The sequence below is a fragment of the Brachyhypopomus gauderio genome, unplaced genomic scaffold (genome assembly GCF_052324685.1).
Source record: "Brachyhypopomus gauderio isolate BG-103 unplaced genomic scaffold, BGAUD_0.2 sc68, whole genome shotgun sequence".
NCBI lineage: Eukaryota > Metazoa > Chordata > Actinopteri > Gymnotiformes > Hypopomidae > Brachyhypopomus > Brachyhypopomus gauderio.
Genome location: NW_027506889.1, coordinates 1,025,656 through 1,046,174, shown reverse-complemented (window position 1 = coordinate 1,046,174; position 20,519 = coordinate 1,025,656). Strand labels below are relative to the sequence as shown.

At 43.7% G+C, this 20,519-nt stretch overlaps 1 protein-coding gene across 3 annotated transcripts in view; it reads left to right on the top strand.

The window, feature by feature from the left end:
- Positions 1-20,519, top strand: part of glra3 (glycine receptor, alpha 3) — a 57,942-nt gene that overhangs the window by 11,772 nt on the left and 25,651 nt on the right. For 2 of the 3 annotated variants that reach the window (XM_076989469.1, XM_076989468.1), the window contains 2 exons: positions 14,868-14,995; positions 15,922-15,989. In XM_076989469.1, the coding sequence (XP_076845584.1) occupies positions 14,868-14,995; positions 15,922-15,989 (196 nt within the window). Of the gene's footprint in view, positions 1-10,748; positions 10,851-14,867; positions 14,996-15,921; positions 15,990-20,519 lie in introns of those variants that run through there. The other variant, XM_076989470.1, reaches the window with a different exon arrangement.

The following is a 20,519-nucleotide window of genomic DNA, read 5'->3' as shown; positions in this document are numbered from 1 at the left end:
GATAAGTCTGGGTTAGGCTAGTGGCACACTGACCACACTATTGGCGGGCAGATGTTGCGATGTTGGTGACCGACTGCCGCCTGTATTTTGTGTGGTGTGATTTGCACCGTTGGCTCTATTAGGCCTGGTTAGCACTGTTCTGACTGATTGTGACTGTTTTGATTGTGCACACTGAATCTGTGTGGTCAGTTGGCTGTGAGAGAGCTGTTCAGATGTCTGATTGGCAGTTCAGTCTAAGTTTGAACTACATGAGTTTTTATACAGATTGTGTCTTGATCTACCAAGACAGTGTACTAGGCAAACATTATATTTTGCTACATGTAACGTAACTTGTGTGACATTGCCATATGAAGAGGTGGGTGTTCATGTCTAGCCCAGCTTCCACACGTCACTCACATCTTTGTTTCGGTTTCCCATGTGTTTCTCCTGCCACTCCCATGTTATTTGTAACCCTGCCCCATGATTATCATTCCCACTTGTGTCTGGGTAGTTTCCTTGTTAGTCTGTGTTATTTAAGCTCTGTTCCCAGACGCCTCTGGCGTCACAGTGGGAATCACTCAAAACTCCTTCACCCATCAGCCAATTCCTTCTGACTTCCTTTGTTTTCAGTCACAGAACCTACATGCATGTCATTCATCAGCTGTAGTTTGGTGTGTTGGACTGTAAACGCACACTGAGCTTATGCAAGGCAATCATCAGTCGCTCGTGGTTGGCGTTAGTTCCGGTGTCGGCTTGAAGCGTCCCTGGTCTTGAATTAGGTGTTTCTTATGATTGCCCTGATGCGGTTTCTATAACAACTGTTTGCTTGAAGATAGACGTACAGCCTGTTCCACGGAGACACGGTACGGTTTCTCCCCACACTGTGCAGGGTTCATGACCACCGTAATACTTCCTGTGATGCGGCAGCACAGCAAACGTAACCTAAACATGTGTGGTTGACTAATTACAAGCCATGTCATTTTATTTTTGTCATTTTGTGTATTTTGCAGCTAGTGTAAGGCACCATGCTGTTCTGTGACCCACATTCATACCAGGGATTTAGGTGTGATGTCTCCTCACGCACAGACACACAGAGACACATCTGCACTCAGAGACTGCGCAGGAGTGTGAGCTGATCCGCTTCTCCATGCCTGCCCGCCTCTCCCGGTCCTCCCTTTGAAACCAACCTTCTAGCTTGTAGCTGTTTAATTTCCTCCTACAGTGTGTGTGTGTGTGTGTGTGTGTGTGTGTGTGTGTGTACAATGCTGTGCTTTGGTCTGTGGTGTTCGCTGTAGAATTTTATTGCTTCACAAATGACATTACAGGGGAAAAAAATCAATAGTCCGGAACCATTTATCCAGTGCACGACAAAAACTGACCTTGTGTTGCAAAGCTGTCGTGAAAAAATGTTCAACCCTGCAGGAGATGGACTTACCAGAACACACCTTTATATCAGACTCTTGAGGAATTAGAGTCTCCAAAGCACACCTTTATATCAGACTCTTTGGGAATTACACCCATCAAAGCACACCTTTATATCAGATTTTTCAGGAATTAGACCCAGTAGAGCACACTTTTATATTAGACTGTTCGGGAATTACACTCACCAAAGCACACCTTTATATCACAGCGTTCAAGAAATAAACAACAGGGCACTGAACTGTTGATGTTCACTATAATCTCACCAGCAGATAATCCTGAACAGAAGCAGCAAGTTCCTACCTTACATTTTGCCTGTTCTTTTTATCAGCTACAACTGACAAAAACGAAATGTGATTACCATCACGATAGCGCTGAACTAGTCCGATCAACTACTGATTTATTTTCCTTTTTCTTTTTTCTTTTTTTCAAAGCAAGGAGACAGCATTTATCAAGAAAAATATTTTCAGTCGCCAGACATGTTTACAGTAATATGAATGACAGGTCCTATGAAGACCAGTAAGAGGAGGCATCGAACTGTGAGAATTCTGTAAACATCAGCAGACACACATATTTGTGGTGCTGAGAATGCAGGAATTTATCACATTTCTTGCATGTGTCTGTTATGCTTTGCTAAGATCAGATGTGTGTGTGTGTGTGTGTGTGTGTGTGTGTGTGTGTGTGTGTGTGTGTGTGTGTGTGTGTGTGTGTGTGTGTGAGAGAGAGAGAGAGAGATACTAAATATAAAGGATATTACATTTCAGGACATATGATGGAGTGTATTGATGTCTGTGAAATCCATCCTGCCTGTGTGCATTGATCTCGGTCAGGCTATTGATGTCTGTATACCCTGCACAATCGATCCATTGTTAGATTCAAAGGCAGACTATTAGGAAAATGGATGAAACAGGGTGGGTGAGTCCCATCCTTTGTTTCTGAGTTCCATAATAGTGTGTTTCAATCTTGGATTGATTACTTGAGTACCTGTGCAGGTACTGTGAATTCATAACTTCCTTTTCTAGCTCTTACATGAGATTAGCCATGAGATTTCATAATCAGCTCTTCTCTGAGGTCAGCTCTTCTATGAGGTCAGCCCGTCTATGAGGTCAGCTGTTCTATAAGGTCAGCTCTTCTGTGAGGTCAGCACTTCTATGAAGTCAGCCCCTCTATTCGGTATTCCAATTAATCTTACAGGCTGAGCCACATAACTGATGCGCACTGGTAGCCTATCTACTAGAGAAATTAAGTCATTTATGCAGTTCTTGACCATTTTTAATTTTGCTTCAATGACATATAACAAAATACATATTACAGCATTTATATGCCACTTCCATATATTTCATGTATCAAACATAATCTATCATTTAGAGTGACAAGTTGACAGGACACATAGACAGTCAGAAAACAGTGCAGGTCCCTAGCTATCTTCTTATCTCTCTGAAAGAAATGAAATCCACTCCCAGAAAAGGAAAAACTACATCTACCATCTTGCACGGTACCACACTCAAAAACCCTGCGTAATGCAATTCCAATGGATCAAATGCAAAATAATTAGATTAATATATTATTTAAACATATGTATTCCAAACCCATGTCCATAAATCAAACAAACACGATGTTCATCCCCAAAGCCCCCCAGGATGCATTTTGGCTCCTATACCCTCTATGATGTCAGCTCTTCTGTATAACGGCTGCGGCGTCAAGGAGCAATTGGGTGAACACAAGCGCTAAGAAGAGTGAGATTTATTAAAGAGAAGTTCATAATCAGGGGTCAAATAGAGGGAGTCCGAACATGAAACATAGCCAAGACACAGAGACCTAATGAACACAAAGAACAACTAGAAACCAAGACACAGAACAATACACCAAAGCACGATCACAAAACAGGCTGTATGTAAAACAATGACCAGCAACAGTTAAGACCAAACTTAGGATATAAATAGACCAGACAAGCAACACATGAATCCAATCACGAGGGGGCCGGGTTACAACCCATGAGGAGGGACTAGAACATGCACATGGTTAACAAAAAAAACATACATGATTGACAGCTGGGGGAGGGGCTAACTGTGACAGTACACACACTGAGATGCGCAAACAAAATGAAACAAACCAGAAAAACCGAAAAACACAAAAACCAGACAGAGCAGAACCAGAAGCTCAACCAAACACACAGCAACAGGAGACACAGAGCAGGGCGGGGCAGGCAGGACTGAGGTGTAGGTGGGACCGGGTCCGTAGGGGGCGCTGCAGGGAGGTCTAGCGCCAGCAGGTCCAGATCCACTGGAGGCTCCGTGGTGACGTTCAGCTGCGGCAGGCCCGTGGTTACCGGGGGTCTGTTCCAGGGGAACTGTGTTGTTGCTGTGAAGATTGCATAACAGGGCCATGACCTGCGAAAGACACCCATAACCTCCCCCCCCAAAAAATTTAAAATCCAGGTGCCTTGCCCATCACAGGGGCGTCCACTAGAAGCATTGGAATGGAGAGAGTAGTCCTCTCCACACCCTCTCATCACGCTTGCTCAGCCTCATTTGAGGCACCGGGACCTCACGGTTGCGTTTGAGAGCACACAGAGACCCTAACCAGGGATTAACTGCACGTTCATTCCATCTAACCATGTCTTGTACTACTCCCTGTAGTGTTGGCCAAGATGGGTAGACTCACAGCGCTAACCTGGGATCTTGTCGCAAAAGCCAGTCGAAACCGAAAGTAACTGTGCTTTTTCCGAGACTCCCTTGTTCCCACAATTCCAGGGGAACTCCTGTCTCTGGTTCGTTCTCGCTGAAACACTGGAGACGTTAACTGCACAGAAGCAGCTAGAGTCTCGTTCCAGCGATTGAACTTACTAGAGTCTCGCTCTCGCTCTCGCTGTGGCCTCGGTAGGCTGCTCACTGTGTAAGGCCTGCAGGGTCAAGGAGCAATAGGATGGACACAAACGCTGAGAAGAGTGAGATTTATTAAAGAGAAGTCCATAATCAGGAGTTAATCATAGATGGAATCTGAACATGAAACATAGCCAAGACACAGAAACCAAGAAACCAAGACACAGAACAATACACAAAACCACGATCACAAAATAGGCTGTATGCAAAGCAATGACCAGCAACAGACAAGACCAAACTTAGGAGGGACTAGAACACGCACATGGTTAACAAAACAAAACATACATGATTGACAGCTGAGCTAACCGTAGCATGCTGTAAGGTCAGTTCCTCTAGGAGGACAGCCCCTCTATGATGTCAGCTCTTCTATAAAGTCAGCCCCTCTAGAAGGACAGCTCTTCTGAGGGCTCTCAGGAGCAGGTGCAGAGGTCTCTCTGCAGAAAGCAGTGGAGTCCCACTGCCATATGGCAAGCTTTTAGTAAACACATGGCAATTATTTCCTACATACAGAGTGGATTACAGTATGCAGGTGTTGTAATAGCTAACAACCTGACATTTGTAAATGGAAATAGAGGGTCCCTGTGAATGTGGCAAATTTAAGTAGAATGGTGTAGTGGGAAGGGGAGGGAAGCAGAGTTAGAGAGTAAGGGAGTGAGAGACATGGGGGAGTGAAAGAGGAGAGAAAAAAGTATGGAGAGGAGGGAGAGAGGAAGATAGTGATAGAGAGGGAAGTGAGAGTGTAGAGGAGAGTGAGAGAGGAAGGGAGTGAGAGAAAGGGAAGTGAGTGTTGAGAGTGAGAGGAGGAGAGTGAGAGTGTAGAGGGAAGTGAAAGAAAGGGAAGTGAGTGGAGAGTGAGAGAGAGAGAGAGGAGGGGAGTGAGAGTGTAGAGGGAAGTGAAAGAAAGGGAAGTGAGTGGAGAGTGAGAGAGAGAGAGAGAGAGAGAGGAGGGGAGTGAGAGTGGAGAGGAGAGTGAGAGAGGAGGGGAGTGAGAGATTGTGGAGAGGAGAGTGATGTGCCATACAGTGTATTCCTCCATGATGCAGTAACTAGCAAAAGTTGTTGTGAAGTGCACTGCTGAATCTCAGGCATGATGTGAGAGCCTGAACTCACAGATGTGAGTGGATTGTGAATGAGGAGGAGGAGAAGCTCTCAAGGACATGCCCCATGGGTATTCCTCCATGTCACCATGGAAGGATGCAGTTATATGGACAGATGATGGACATGAGGCATCTATGTTAAACCTGCCTTAGGAATCTTTGGTTTCTTCAGGGTGACCTTCTCCTTCTTCAAAAAAAAAAAAAAAACACACACACACACACACACACATACACTGGTGGCAACTGGAAATGTTGTAATGACAGCACAGAGCTAGCCAAGTAATGCTATGTGTTTGTAGAGAGAGAGAGATGCAGAGTGTTTTGGCTAGTGGTGATTGTGCTAATGATAATTGGGCTAGCAGTAATTGATCTAACAATGATTGGTTTATTTGTGTTTAGGATAACTGATTGGGTTAAGTGTGATTGGTGGGCTGATGGTGATCGGAAAGCCATGATTGTGCTAACGATGATTGCCTGGCTTTGATTGGGCTAGCCGTGATTGGGCTAGTGTTGATTTGGCTAGCACGGTTTGGGCTAGTGCTGATTGCGCTAGCACTGATTGGGCTAGCAGTGATTGAGCTAACAATGATTGTGTTAGTCGTGTTTGGGCTAGCAAATTGGTTTAACTGTGATCAATGGGATGATGGCGATTTGAAAGTGATTGTGCTAACAATAATTAGTGGTGACAAAGTGGCAGGAGGGGTTCCTGTGTGTGTGTGTGTGTGTGTGTGTGTGTGTATGTGTGTGTGTGTGTGTGTGTGTGTGTGTGTGTGTGTGTGTGTGTGTGTGTGTGAACACATTATTTACAGGGTTGCCAACTTTTCAAGTTCGCTTGGAGTGAGATTTGGACCTGGAGGGGGTGGCGAGTATAAAATGTTGACGGGGTGGCGAACGTAAGTTGTTACCGGGCGGGGTGTAAAATGGACACAAATTAAGTATTATATCACGATCGATCGATCGCCAGTGGTTGGCACCAGAGCGAACTAGTAAGTCATTGAATCATAGATATGAATCAGAGGTAAATAAATTTTTTGGCGTGAGATATCGGAAGTGTGGCGTGAGAGCGTGTGAAGACGGTCAAATGCGTGTGTCTCACGCTCAATGCGTGAGAGTTGGCAACCCTGTATTTACTCTATTATGCTCTTTAAGGCCAACCTTAACATTCTATATTAGAAGTAATGCTCAAGTGTTGTGTGAATGGTCTATCAATTAATGATCGAGCCACAGCCCATGGTCCATTCTTTCTCGTGTTCTGTGGCTTTAGTGTTCAGTGCATGTTTCTACTCCAGGGAACAACCTGGACATAGAGAATAAGTAAAGAGGAATTACAAGCATGTTTACAAATGAGTCACCTGTAAGACACAGATTGGCTGGCCAGCAGGAATGAGGCAGGGGACTAACATGGCTACCTGCTGATACCAAGCGGAAGTGTGGGGGTGAATGGTAATCACTGGAATAATGTATTGATCAGGGTGTTTTCAGAAGAGGGTGTGTGTGCATGATGTGGGGGTATGCCAAGTCGAGTCAAGTCAAATGTATAATTTATTTATTATATTTTCACAACACACAAAGCAGCTTTACAATTGTATGGGTATGTGTGGGTGTATAGTATTGATGGTGTGGAATTGAGTGTCTAGCTGTGTGTGTGTGTGTGTGTGTGTGTGTGTGTGTGTGTGTGTGTGTGTGTGTGTGTGTGTGTGTGTGTGTGTGTGTGTGTGTGTGTTCTGGCTGTGTGTGTCTAAGGTAAGAAATTAGAAACTAATGAAAGAGCCCCTTATTTGACAGTAAAACATGTTTTTTGCTTCAATAAATTCAATATTCTATTTTACCCCTGTATATTAACCATTAGAAATGTTTCCTTCTGAGGAACTCTGTTGCACTTTGTGACATCATCCACGTCTTCTTCAGAGATGTGTCTGTGACTACAGGATGGCTGACCAGAGGTCTTCTGTTAGACAGCTGCTGTTGGATTCGGACACTCACACTTATAAAATCACCTGAACCAATGCTGTTAGATATAACAGCAACTCTACTACAATCTTACTACACAAAACCCACTACCATTTCACTGTCAGGTCGGTGTTGAGATTTGATAGAGTAATTATCATATTGAATCATATTGCACTTTGAGTTGCATATATGTATGGAAGGTGCTATACAAATAAAGATTATTATATAAAATTCTGCTCTATATAATAATTCTACGGTCACACACACCCTGCTCCTGCACATATATGACTACATCATGCACACGTACACACACACTCATAATGAGTGGGTCTGAATTCTGATCAAGCAAAAATAATAACTTCAGCGGGCAGTAAGAAGTTTGAATCGAAACAGTGTGTGTATGTGTGTGTGTGTGAATGTGTGTGTGTGTCAAGGCCTGCAAGCGCCATCTGCTTTTATGGAATTATGAAAGACTTGTTACATGTGGAGCTGCAGGGACTGACAGGAGAACAGTGAGTCTCTTCTTTCTAGACCCATCACTACTCCCAGACCTGTACCTGGATCAGCGAGTGGAACTGTTGTACCTGAATTACATCTCTTAACATGAAAATTGAACAGCCTGAAAGTTTTTATGTTCCTGCACTCATGTTTGGTTTTTCCAACAGATTGTTAATTGATCATATCAATTAATAAATATCTTCATCTCTAATTATTAATTACTCTAAGACAGTTAATTGTTTAATTAATTACCAACACTCTTGTGTTGTGGTAACTTAACTGTTTGAATTACTGTTTGTTGCATGACTTCCTGGTGCGAGGTGTGTAGGTGGGTTGGGGGAGGGGGGTTCCTGTCACAATGATGGCTAATAGAAGTGAGCCCAAACTCAGTTGGTGCGCAAACAATCTTTCCCCACACACACAGACCTGAAGCGGTTCAAGAAGCAGTTGCATCACTGGCATGATGTGCAGTGCATTGGAACCCGTAACCATTTTTGCTGCCTGTTCATTTCCACATGAATCAAAGTGGCTCCAAGTGATATTTAGGACTAAAAACCCTGATTGATGTCTCGACTAAACCAAGATGGCAGGTGGTGGGATGAGGCCTTTGTGTGACATGCTGGATATTGTTCTTGCAGCAGACTGGCTTTAACAGACATTACCTGCATAGAAATGTATGTGAAATTATGGCGCTGTTGTATATCTACTGTGTGAATTAGAACTGAAAAGCTCAGGCTGGATTTAATCTAGTGCTTTTAAGACTTTGGAGCTCAGTCATGAATGAACATGTCAACGGAAGAAGGAGAGTGTAGGTTGTTTAACTGTACCAACCCCAGGCAAATACTGCTAATCGGAACCGATACATGGTGGCAAAATGTTTGGACACACCATCTTCATAATTTTCCTTCACTTTTTTCTTCTCCTTTTTTATATTTCTCTATCATTTGCTGTCTCTCACATGAACAAACACAAAAATAGAGCTTTACACTACCATGTCAAACCACAAACAACCTGTGCTTTACGCTACCATCTCAAACCACAAACACAGCCAGGAAATATAACCAGCAGTGCACCTCAATGTAATAAAAGCACTTTTTTTCTAGAAGGCATCCATGTTTTCCTCAAAAAGTGCTTTGCCAATCTCAGGCTAGCCCACGTGGGGTAGAGGAGATTCTGAAGCAAGGAAGCTTGTGTGTGTGTGTGTGTGTGTGTGTGTGTGTGTGTGTGTGTGTGTGTGTGAGAGAGAGAGAGAGAGAGAGAGAGAGTTAGACTTATAAAGGTGAAACAATTATTATTTCTCTAATGACTGAGCAACATGCTTCAGTCTCTCTGTTACCCTTCCTCTCCTACCCCTGGATATGCACTTTCCTTTCTCTAGGTGGTTCTGTGTCACACCTCTTATTTTGAAAGCATGTTCCACGAGTCCATCATGACCTCAGCCCCAACACACCAATGACATATTGTTTTGTTGTTTGGTTTTAATTTAGATGGCTAAAATAATCACCATACAGCACAGACACACACTGGCATTCTACCATCATTGTTATATCCTGATTGGAAAGCTTTTAAGAAGTATATTTTATGATAATAACTGCAATAATGACAAACTCACTTTCAAAATTCCATAAATTGGGATTATCAGAGGTGTGGGGTTTGTGTATATCTGCTGGGATTTCTGGCAGCTGAAAACTCACAAAAATAAAATATATAAAGGATTTCCTCCATATCTTGAGAAATCATATCCTGTGTTTGGGTCATTTTGTGCCTGTGGTCCATATTGTACTAGCATTCCTTTGGAAGTAGAGCGTGACTGACCTGTTAAACAAAACCAAGGCTCCAAAGGCAACAAACTGCACTAACTCGACCATCTCACCATTCTTTGCTTTAATCAAACCGAAGCTGCCAGGTTTGAACTCACCCTCTGACAGAACACATTCCTCCGACAGTGAATGTATCTCTCTCTCTCTCACACACACACACACACACACACACACACACACACACACACACACACACACACACACACACACACACACTCCCCTGTCCCTGTGCTCTGTCTTTCTCCCCTCAATCAGCATCCACCATGGTGGCCTCACTCCACTGACCACACCACTGACACTCTGCTGGCTGTTGGTTGCCATAGTGACTGGCCTCATTTTGGCCTGTGTGTGTGTGTGTGTGTGTGTGTGTGTGTGTGTGTGTGTGTGTGTGTGTGTGTGTGTGTCGGGCTCTGCAGGCAGGACTGCAGGAAAGCGGTGTGGTGCTTGGCCTCTGTTGGGATGTGGTCAGTGAATGTAAGATCAGGGTTGACCATGGTGATGGCACTCAGGGAGAATATGACACACACAAGGACAGCAAGGAAGTAACATAGCCTCAGAGAGAGAGAGAGAGAGAGAGAGAGAGAGAGAGAGAGAGAGAGGATGGAGAGACAGAGAAAAGGAGAGGATGGAGAGAGATAGAGAGAGAGTGAAAGAAATAGTGAGAGTGAGAGAGAGAGAGTGGGAGAGAGCAAGAGCTTGTTACTTGGTGCTGAGGTTCTCATTGTCCTGAGGCACCTTGCAGGTAATGAGACAGCTACTAGTTTACTGTCCTCTTCCACTCTGACTGATCTTCTGTAGACCAATCCCACCCCTGTCTCCTGTACAGGGCCGGCCCTTCCATTAGGCGATATAGGCAAATGCTAGGGGCGCCGGCTGTCCAGGGGGGCGCTCGCGTGCATGCGGTTTTTTTTTTTTTAACAAATGAACAACTAATAAATTTGAAAACAAGCAAAGTCCACATACTCATAATTTCATTGTTTAATAATATTAGACAAATTAATAATTCTTATTATAACAACAAACGACACCTATCACCCGCGCGCCAACCCGCCCTCCCCCGCGCGCTCTGCGCACCTCGTTACTGTTTCTCTGTACACCACAGAGTGAGTGACATCTCCCTGTAAAGACGTCAAAAAGGCAGAAGTCCTCTGGTGCCCAGGGTAGAAAAATGAGAAAAGTGGAGGAAGAAAGGCGGCAAAAAACTGGTAATATAATGGTAATATGTGGTGAATTAACACTAAACCATTGGCGAACCGTCAGGGACTTCAACGCCTTCTCTGAAGGTTAATTGATCTTAAAAAGGATGCTTTATCTATTATATGTAATATATGTTAATAACGCTTCACCAATAATTTGTATTTTTCCTATAAATCGGCTTTCAAATCCACTTTTCGTACTTGTGCTTGAAAAAAACCTCAGCGGTGAAATAAAAAATCAACCAATCAGAATATTTCACACCGTTGTTTCTAGGTAAAAGAGAGAAAGGCCCTTTTACATTGAGAGCTTTTATTATAGATTGGCAGTTTTATCAACCAGTCATATTATCGAATTAGAATCGTGGGGGCGTGCTCCAATGGTCTCTCATTTTTATTTGAAACAAATCCAAAATGTTGCCAATCTGTAGCTGTTGTGTTTTTCTTTGAAACCAGCTCGCTTGACTCACAACTAACACTCAATCGTCATTGTGGCTTTTTCCCCTCTGTATGATCTTAGTGAAAACCGCCACTGTCATCATACTGCCCAATCCTAGTAGGTGTTATGATTAGCTTAGCTTAAAATAAATATATACTAATATTGCGGATGCACTTTTGAAATAATAATGTTGCAGTAGGCAAATTGCCCTGATTTGCACTGGTGGTAGTGCAAATTTTTTTTATTTATTATTAATATTTAAAAGTTGTTCTCTGCACTACGTTATGTAAAATAGTTTTAAAATATTTTCTGTGCAACACCTTTATATTTATTGCTTGTTATATGGTAATATTTAAGTCATTTGCTTTTTATTTGTTTCTTTAATAGTGACACAATCAACCCGATGATTGAAGATACAGGGGGCGCCAACCAAAATCTCGCCTAGGGCACCACATTGGTCAGGGCCGGCTCTGCTCCTGTAGATTTATCGCACCCCTGTCTCCTGTAGATTGATCCCGCCCTGTCTCCTGTAGATTGATCCCGCCCTGTCTCCTGTAGATTGATCCCGCCCTGTCTCCTGTAGACTGATTCCGCCTGTCTCCTGTAGACTGATCCTGACACTGTCTCCTGTAGACTGATTCCGCCTGTCTCCTGTAGACTGATCCCTTACCTGTCTTCTGTAGACTGATATAGCCCCTCAGGAGACAGAGGAGGGATCAGTCTACAGGAGACAGGGGAGAGGTCAGTCTACAGGAGACAGGGGAGGGGTCAGTTTACAGGAGACAGGAGTGAGATCAGTCTACAGGAGACAGGGGAGGGGTCAGTCTACAGGAGACAGGAGTGAGATCAGTCTACAGGAGACCGGGGAGGGATCAGTCTACATGAGACAGGCGAGGGGTCAGTCTACAAGATACGGTGACAGGATCAATCTACAGGAGACGTGAGAGGGTAGAGATACCCCTTACATAAGGCATGTCTAGGGTAGAGATACACCTTACATGAGGCATGTCTAGGGTAGAGATACACCTTACATGAGGCATGTCTAGGGTAGAGATACTCCTTACATAAGGCATGTCTAGGGTAGAGATACCTTTTACATGAGGCATGTCCAGGGTAGAGATACCCCTTACATAAGGCCACTCCAGGGTAGAGATACCCCTTACATGAGGCATGTTTAGGGTAGAGATACTCCTTACATGAGGCATGTCTAGGGTAGAGATACCCCTTACATGAGGCATGTTTAGGGTAGAGATACCCCTTACATAAGGCCAGTCCAGCGTATTTGGCAACAGCGTATGCTGCATAAGCCGCAAAATCTGTATTTATCCATAGTCCTATCAGGCAACAACAAATAAACAGTAGCTTCTTCAATGATATCTGCGAGATCCCTCTGCAGTATTGTCCTGCCACTGAAAATTTAGGATTTATACATCAGCTTATAGCTTTTGACAGTCTTGAACATGCGTATGACAGACCATGTGTGTGTAGACAGACCATGTGTACTGTGTGTTAAAGGTCTGCATGAGGCAAAGAGCTAGCAATTGGCTAACTCATGTTCCATTTCCTCCATCTTTGTGTTCCGATGCTGTTCAGTCAGGAGTGGAGTGTCATACATTAGCATTTACACAGCGGTGTGGCACAGTGTGACAGAACACACGCCTGCATCACAAAGGTTAAGTGAACTCTCACATTTAAATGGCCGTGTAAGGGGAAGGTTTATTCCCGCCTGATTAACTATCATCACACAGACGCAAACACAGTGTGACATTACTACACACACACACAACGCATCGAACATGTACACAAACACAGTTGTAGAAGTGCTGTACACATTCAAGCACATGTAACATTAATGTGAAGATGCTAAATAGTGTAACATTACACACATGAAAACAATAAAACAGTGTAACATTATTACAGACATGAAAACAGTGAAACAGTAATATCACACACATGAACATACATTATTACAGACAATCGACATGGTTTATACATTTATATTTGTTTACATGTTTCTTTCTGATTTTGCCCAATTATGTGTATGTTTCTCCTATTCAGCACACAATATGACTGTTGTGCTGTTGTGTGTATTTTACCTTTTGAATAGAATCCACAGGTTACACGGGTTGTTTTATAAGGTAGAATTGTGCTTTTGAATGACAGTACTAGTAAGGAGTCTGTACCTGACACCTCTCTTGTAGAGTCATGTACATTTCACCGTTCTACCCAGATCAGTCCTTATCAGGATAGAGGAGTGTTACTGCCTCTACCAGCTGCAGGTTTAATTGGAAACGTCCACAGACTTGCTTGGAATCTGAGGAAGATTGATGGCTGAATGAATTAGGATTAATCCACACTTACACTTGGCTCTGAGTAATTTCCACCAGGCTGTTCGTACACTACTGTGCTTAAATCTACTTGAGCATCATCTGCTTCAGTTCTGTGTTTGTCCACTAGGGGATCAGTGAGACCTCATGGCTGTAGAAGACTTGAAGTGGGGTGTTTTTTTTGTGTGTGGAATGGAGCTGTAGCAACATGCCTAATACAAGCTATCTGTCAAAGGATATGTCACAGACAGAACCCTTAGAAATAAAATTGGGAGTGTTAGCCACACACATACACACACACACACACACACAAACAACAGAGAGGCAATCAGAGGGATGTAAACCATGATTACAGTCTGAGATTGACTTTCATACACAGACCCTCTGAAGTAGTCAGCCCACAGCCTTGCTGTCTTGCAGTCTCTCTCATGCTGTTGAAAGACTTTCCTTTACTTGTCCTGGCATGTTATTAGCAGCCAAAATGCCATGCAGAGAGAATTACAACAAATGATTGGGACACAGTCATTTATCAAATATGGAGAAAGTACAAACACATTTCTCAAAGAAAACAATGTTTTTCAAATGATAATTTGATAATATAACATGTATATGGGGTGAAAATGAAGAAATCTAATCAAGAGTACACATGTTTGGTTCGTTGGCCTGTTGCACACATTTCTGGAGAAGGTACAGCAGAGCTTTGGGTGTCCGAGGTTGGGGTCTCTGCTCCTGACCACGCACAGGACACACAGGTCTCCCGCACAGTCCTGACTGAAGTCAGCTGGGACTGGATATGTGTGAGACTCTGACCTGCTTGTTGCATGCACCTGATACACGCAGGTCACGTGACCTACTCCATCTCCCATGGGTTAAAAGTGCACTGCCTTCAGCGAGGCACAGAAAAGTAAATCTGAACATGGATTGTGATGTCAGATAACATTAATGGAACTTTCCATATTTGTAGACTTGTCAACTGATGCACCTCTCATCCTCTCCCCTCTCTCTCCCTCTCTCATTCACTCCCCTCTCTCTCCTTCTCACTCACTCTCTATCTTTTCCCCTGTTTCTCTCTCCTTTTGTCTTCTTCTCTCCCTCTCTCTATCTCCTCTATCTTCCCATCTTCCTTTATCCCCATCCTTCTTTTTGTCTCTCTCTTTGTACATGCTTTATCTTTCTGTCTCTCCTTCTCTCTCTCTCTCTCTCTCTCTCTCTCTCTCTCTCTCTCTCTCTCTCTCTCTCTCTCTCTCTCTCTCTCTCTCTCAGTCCGGCGGTCACGAAGGACCCTGAAAGCCCTCGGGGGAGAGCAATGCCCATGTCTCCATCAGACTTCCTGGACAAGCTCATGGGAAGAACCTCAGGCTATGATGCCAGAATTCGACCCAACTTTAAAGGTCTGGCCAAACTAAGCAGTAGTCTTACATATTAGGTCTCCACTGAACCACGTCCTCTGTTTGAGAATCTATAATGCAGTTTTTCTTTTGTGTTCAAACAGAAGCAAGCATAGTTGTTTTAAATAAACCAGGGGCCTATCAGCTCAAATTCACTTCATGTGGTTATGGAGCCAATCAGGGACCGGTACCACACCGCAGCACATGCATATTTATGAGATAGCAGAGGGAAAACCAGTCTTTAAAATATTCTCACTAATAGTTAAGATGCTTTACATCTGTAGTCCTTTTGAAACACTGCACCAAAGATGGGCTTGCAGAACGTAGCCGTTCTGGACTGTTCTAGCTGGATTCTCAGGGCTCATTACGGTTGGGCGTCCAGGTTAATGCAGGCCTGCTCCTAGCTGCCACACGGGCCCTGGGATCAGATCAGGCTCCAGAGATGAGTGAGTGCTACATCACTGTCCCATGTTCACAGTCATGCTGTGGGACAGGGGAGACGGAGAACTGCTGGTGCGTTCAGTCGAATCACCTCACATTAGTACAACACTCCTCCGCGTTGGTCATCACAGCTGTGCCTGAGAGGACCAGACAGCAATCATACTGGGGACATACATACTTCATACTGGGGCCTGCATACTGGGGACATACATAGATAAATATGCAGGGGGTGCTGATTCATGGGGACTTTTGCACAGTAATGATAACAGGTAGAAAATCTATTCTAACGTGTTCTTCATCATGCTATTGTATGTTTGTCATGCAGACTAGCAAATAGTGAGTATGAAACCCAGCTGTATAGTTCCAGCTCATATAAGGTCTTACTGATGTAATGAAGTCCTGGGTGTGTAGTGGGAGCTAAAGGGGTTCATTTATAATTACTAATTCTAATTGCCTTATGGCCTAATTACACTCATCTCTGACTGCAGGTCCTCCTGTGAATGTGACATGCAACATTTTCATCAACAGTTTTGGCTCCATTGCTGAGACAACCATGGTGCGTATTCCTACACTTCTCTTGTACCATATATACAGTGGTGTAATGCACGTTTCCTTGGAAACCCCTGTGTAATGTGTCCCCACGGTACTGTATGACTGTAAATGGCAGCACTGACATTAGCTCTGTGTGGCACACGAACAGAGGGGTGAATAAGAGCCTGAGCAGCTGGTAGAGAGGCCAGAGGTGTGGGGAGATGGCACACAGCCTGCCCAGCTAGGGCTCCCCCTAGTGGGCTGGTAGAGAGGCCAGCAATGTGCGGAGATGGAACACAGTCCGCCCAGGTAGGGCTCCTTCTAGTGGGCTGGTAGAGAAGCCAGGAGTGTGGGGAGATGGCACACAGCCCACCCAGCTGGGCTCCCTCTAGTGGGCTCTCTTCCATACTGGCCCCATGTATGTAGCATGCAGTGCTCTGAACATCCTGAGAGCTGCTTCTTTCCCCATGAACAACTGTACCCTCACCACACACTACCATGTTACCCTCACCACACACTACCATGTTACCCTCACCACACACTACCATGTTACCCTCACCACACACTACCATGTTACCCTCACCACACACTACCATGTTACCCTCACCACACACTACCATGTTACCCTCACTACACACTACCATGTTACCCTCACCACACACTACCATGTTACCCTCACCACACACTACCATGTTACCCTCACCACACACTACCATGTTACCCTCACCACACACTACCATGTTACCCTCACCACACACTACCATGTTACCCTCACCACACACTACCATGTTACCCTCACCACACACTACCATGTTACCCTCACTACACACTACCATGTTACCCTCACCACACACTACCATGTTACCCTCACCACACACTACCATGTTACCCTCACCACACACTACCATGTTACCCTCACCACACACTACCATGTTACCCTCACCACACACTACCATGTTACTCTCACCACACACTACCATGTTACCCTCACCACACACTACCATGTTACTCTCACCACACACTACCATGTTACCCTCACCACACACTACCATGTTACTCTCACCACACACATCACAGATGTGAGAGGATTTTTTTTGTCATTGTTTTTGCTGCTTTTTTGCTATAGTTATTTGTCCGTAATATAGTCTTCACAGTACCATATTACTGAGCGCTTACCAGGGAAAGAGAGTCAGTGCCAATTACTCTGGCCTTACTCTGTAATGGCCCTGTTAAGTTCAAATGCCTTCATTACCAAGATTGGCTTCTGACATCTGAATCCCTAATGGCCAGGTTCTGGTATACAGGATCTATCTGTACGGTTCGGTATATGGGATCTGTACACTCCAGTATACAGGATCTATACTGTACACTCTGGTATACAGGATCTACACTGGACACTCTGGTATATGGGATCTATACTGGATGCTCTGGTATCTGGTATGTCTTTTGTCAACTCTGGCCAGCTGATAAACCTCAGGGAGGGCAAATCTATCTATATACAGTATATATAAGCTCTTAAGGTATCAATCTTAGTTAGATAGCTTAATGGGTGAGCTTAGCTGACGTCTGCTCAGAAGAGAGTTACTAGAACTCACACAGTCCTGCATAGTCCTGCTGAGGACGCTCTCGGGTCACATGAGTAATGTTTCAAACAACCACTGTGCATGCTGAATAACAGTATGTGAAAATAAATCAACAAGAAACAGAGGCTTGGATAGGGTTTTAGGAGTATTTATTAACAAGCTCTTTCTCTTTTGCATACACACACACATACACACCTGTACACACAGTTAAGCATGTGCCACTGAATGAAACAGTCGCTCTGCTAAATCTACAACCCACCCTGGCACACCACATTCAGTTTCTCTCTCACACACAGACAGACACACAGACTGTGTGTGTGTGTTTGGGCAAAAATACTATAATGAAACATTAGTTTGTGCATTTGAGCATTTGAGATTAGTTAATCATAGGACTGTGTTCTGAAAGGTATACACAAGTTTTCTTTGTGTAGTTGCCTTCCCTGTAGTATTTCTCTAAAAGAAATTAAGTAAAAAGGTAAAGTTTGTTGTAGCTGTAACAGAGTGGTGCTCTCGGATTTACTGAACCAGATTAAATCTGCTGGCTACTGTTTGGAAAAAGTAAACCCAAAGTAGTGCATTTAGATGAACTAACGTTGTTATTGGCTACTTGTCCAGTGGAAAGGAGAGTGAATATTGGTGTAGTGAGTGTATGGAAGCATTACCTCGCCCAGCTAGCAGACACAGAATTTCAAAAGCTTTGGTTTCACTGTCAGTTGTTGAATTTGGTCATTTTTTATTTGGATTGATTATATATTTTAAGACTGCTTCAAACTATAGTTTCGATTCGTTTCATTTATTTATACTGTGCTTGATTCTTTCAGTTCCTTCAGGTCACTGTGCACTGTGCACTTATATTGTGAGTTGAACATTTATCAAAGATTGAGTTGACCTTTTAAAAATCTGTTCTTCAAAAAGCTGCAGAGAGCATAACATTATGGATCAGTCATGGATTGGGCATGGATCACTGTGTCTGATAACAAACTGGCAGTCTGAGATCTACAGGTCAGATCTGATGGACAAAGTGTGTTAATGATGGGGCCTCACACTTTAAGTCTGCATTGTTTACATTTTTTTAAGTTTCTGAATTTCCATAGTGTGAACCTTAATCCTCAGAGTTGTTGTTGAACGCTGCTATTTGAATTGAACTGACCTTCTAGCTGTGAATACCAGTGTAGCTGCTTGTTTCTAAAAGTTCTGGGTGTATGCTCAAAGGTACTTTCATGGAACATGGAGTCATCTATTATTGAATTTTTTATCTAAAAACGAGTGTTACCTGACTGAGTGATCGAGTGCTAGCCCAAGGCTGCCCACACTGTATTTTAATTTTAAAACGGACCCTAATATCTACTTGCCTGGTTTAAAGCAGGGTTGCCAGACATGATGTAAAAGTCCCCAGAACAGATTTGTAGACGTTCTGTAGCCCTCATAAAACATAGTGATGATCCCTGCCTTAAGGTGGTGGTCGATGTCTTATTATAGAGTCTCTAAGCTCCATCTGTCTGTAATCAAGCTCAGTGGCCTCTTGGAGATGTAATCTTTCTCTGAGATGGATGCACTAGTTTCTCCATAAGAGAGAGCACACCAAGCATGAGCCTGCGAATGTGTGGTGTGTGGAGACTCCTGGGGTCCAGAATGGACTCCCACATTGATCTGAGGGAGGGGTGTGCTAAATGCAGCCCAAAGCACATTTGAACACTCAAACAAGCGTTTGAAGAGAACGTCAGGAGAGGAACGCGTCCGGTCTGCGTGATACCCAGAACGTAATGAAGATGTCCCCCAGGAGAATGCTTGTTTGTTGCCTTCTGCATGTGTCTGCCGCAACTCCATCAACAGGACGTTGCATGTGCAAAAACAAGACAAGAAGCGACGTTGACATAGTCTCAGTGGCCTTCATCATCGCACACTTCACTCTAGAGTGGTAGGTACGTGAGCACCGTTGTTGATGAGACCGAAATCAGACAGGCAAGCTCTATCAAGCAGCTACCCGCATTTTAGCAGGACTCCACAGGGCTGTCCGAGAATGGCCTGTTAAAAAAAAGAACTCTGGGCTGCAAAGGGAAGAGAGGTCTCTCTTTCTCCCACAATGAACTGCTACGTTCTCCTATATGCACTCAGTTGTCAAACACAGTTCTGTCGGTGCTTTGGAAATGGACAGAGATGGTTGGACATGGACAGAGTTCTTCCACAAGTCCATCAGGTTTTCTCCCCAGATCACTAACTCTCCAGTCACACTCTCTACACTTGAGTGACATTTTTCTTCTTCTCTCTAATCTGACAGAGTTCACCAATTATTTTCATAAAGGAGACGTATTATTCACTTAACCCAGAATTTGTTCATCCAGCAAATAACTAAAAAGCTTTAAAATAACTTTAAAATCACAGTGACAATAGTGACCCTACTTGTAGGTTCCAGAGGTCCTCGTCCCTACAGTGCTAGATGTCTCCTTAGCCACACTCATCAACCACACCTGTACCCTATCATTCCCTTATTACATTACATCTCCCTGTATATATTCCTCCAATCATGTCGCTCCATGAGAGGTATTACTGGTGTGCCCTTGCTCTTCTCGTACATTGACTCTGGACTTTGACTTTGGCCTTGGGGGTTGCCTCTGGTGTTTTAGCGTTGGGCTCTTGCCTGGTTTTTCATTTACAGATTTGACTACATAATCTCTCAAAGATCAGACTGGAAACATTCCATACTGTTTTTATAAAACATATTTCCACACATCACATAATACAAGTAGCAGGGGAGACATTTGTGATCTGCTGTACATTCATGACTGAAATACATTGCACAACCTGTTGGCTTTACAGAACTTTCATTTATAATTAAACCAGAGGGACTGTGGTTGAGGGTCTGGAAATGTTTGTCCAGAAAAGAGAACCAAGTTCTTGTAAACGTAAGACAGAGATCATGTTCTGGTAAATCTCAAATTTCCAGATGGTGACAAACTGAAGTGTCTCTGAAG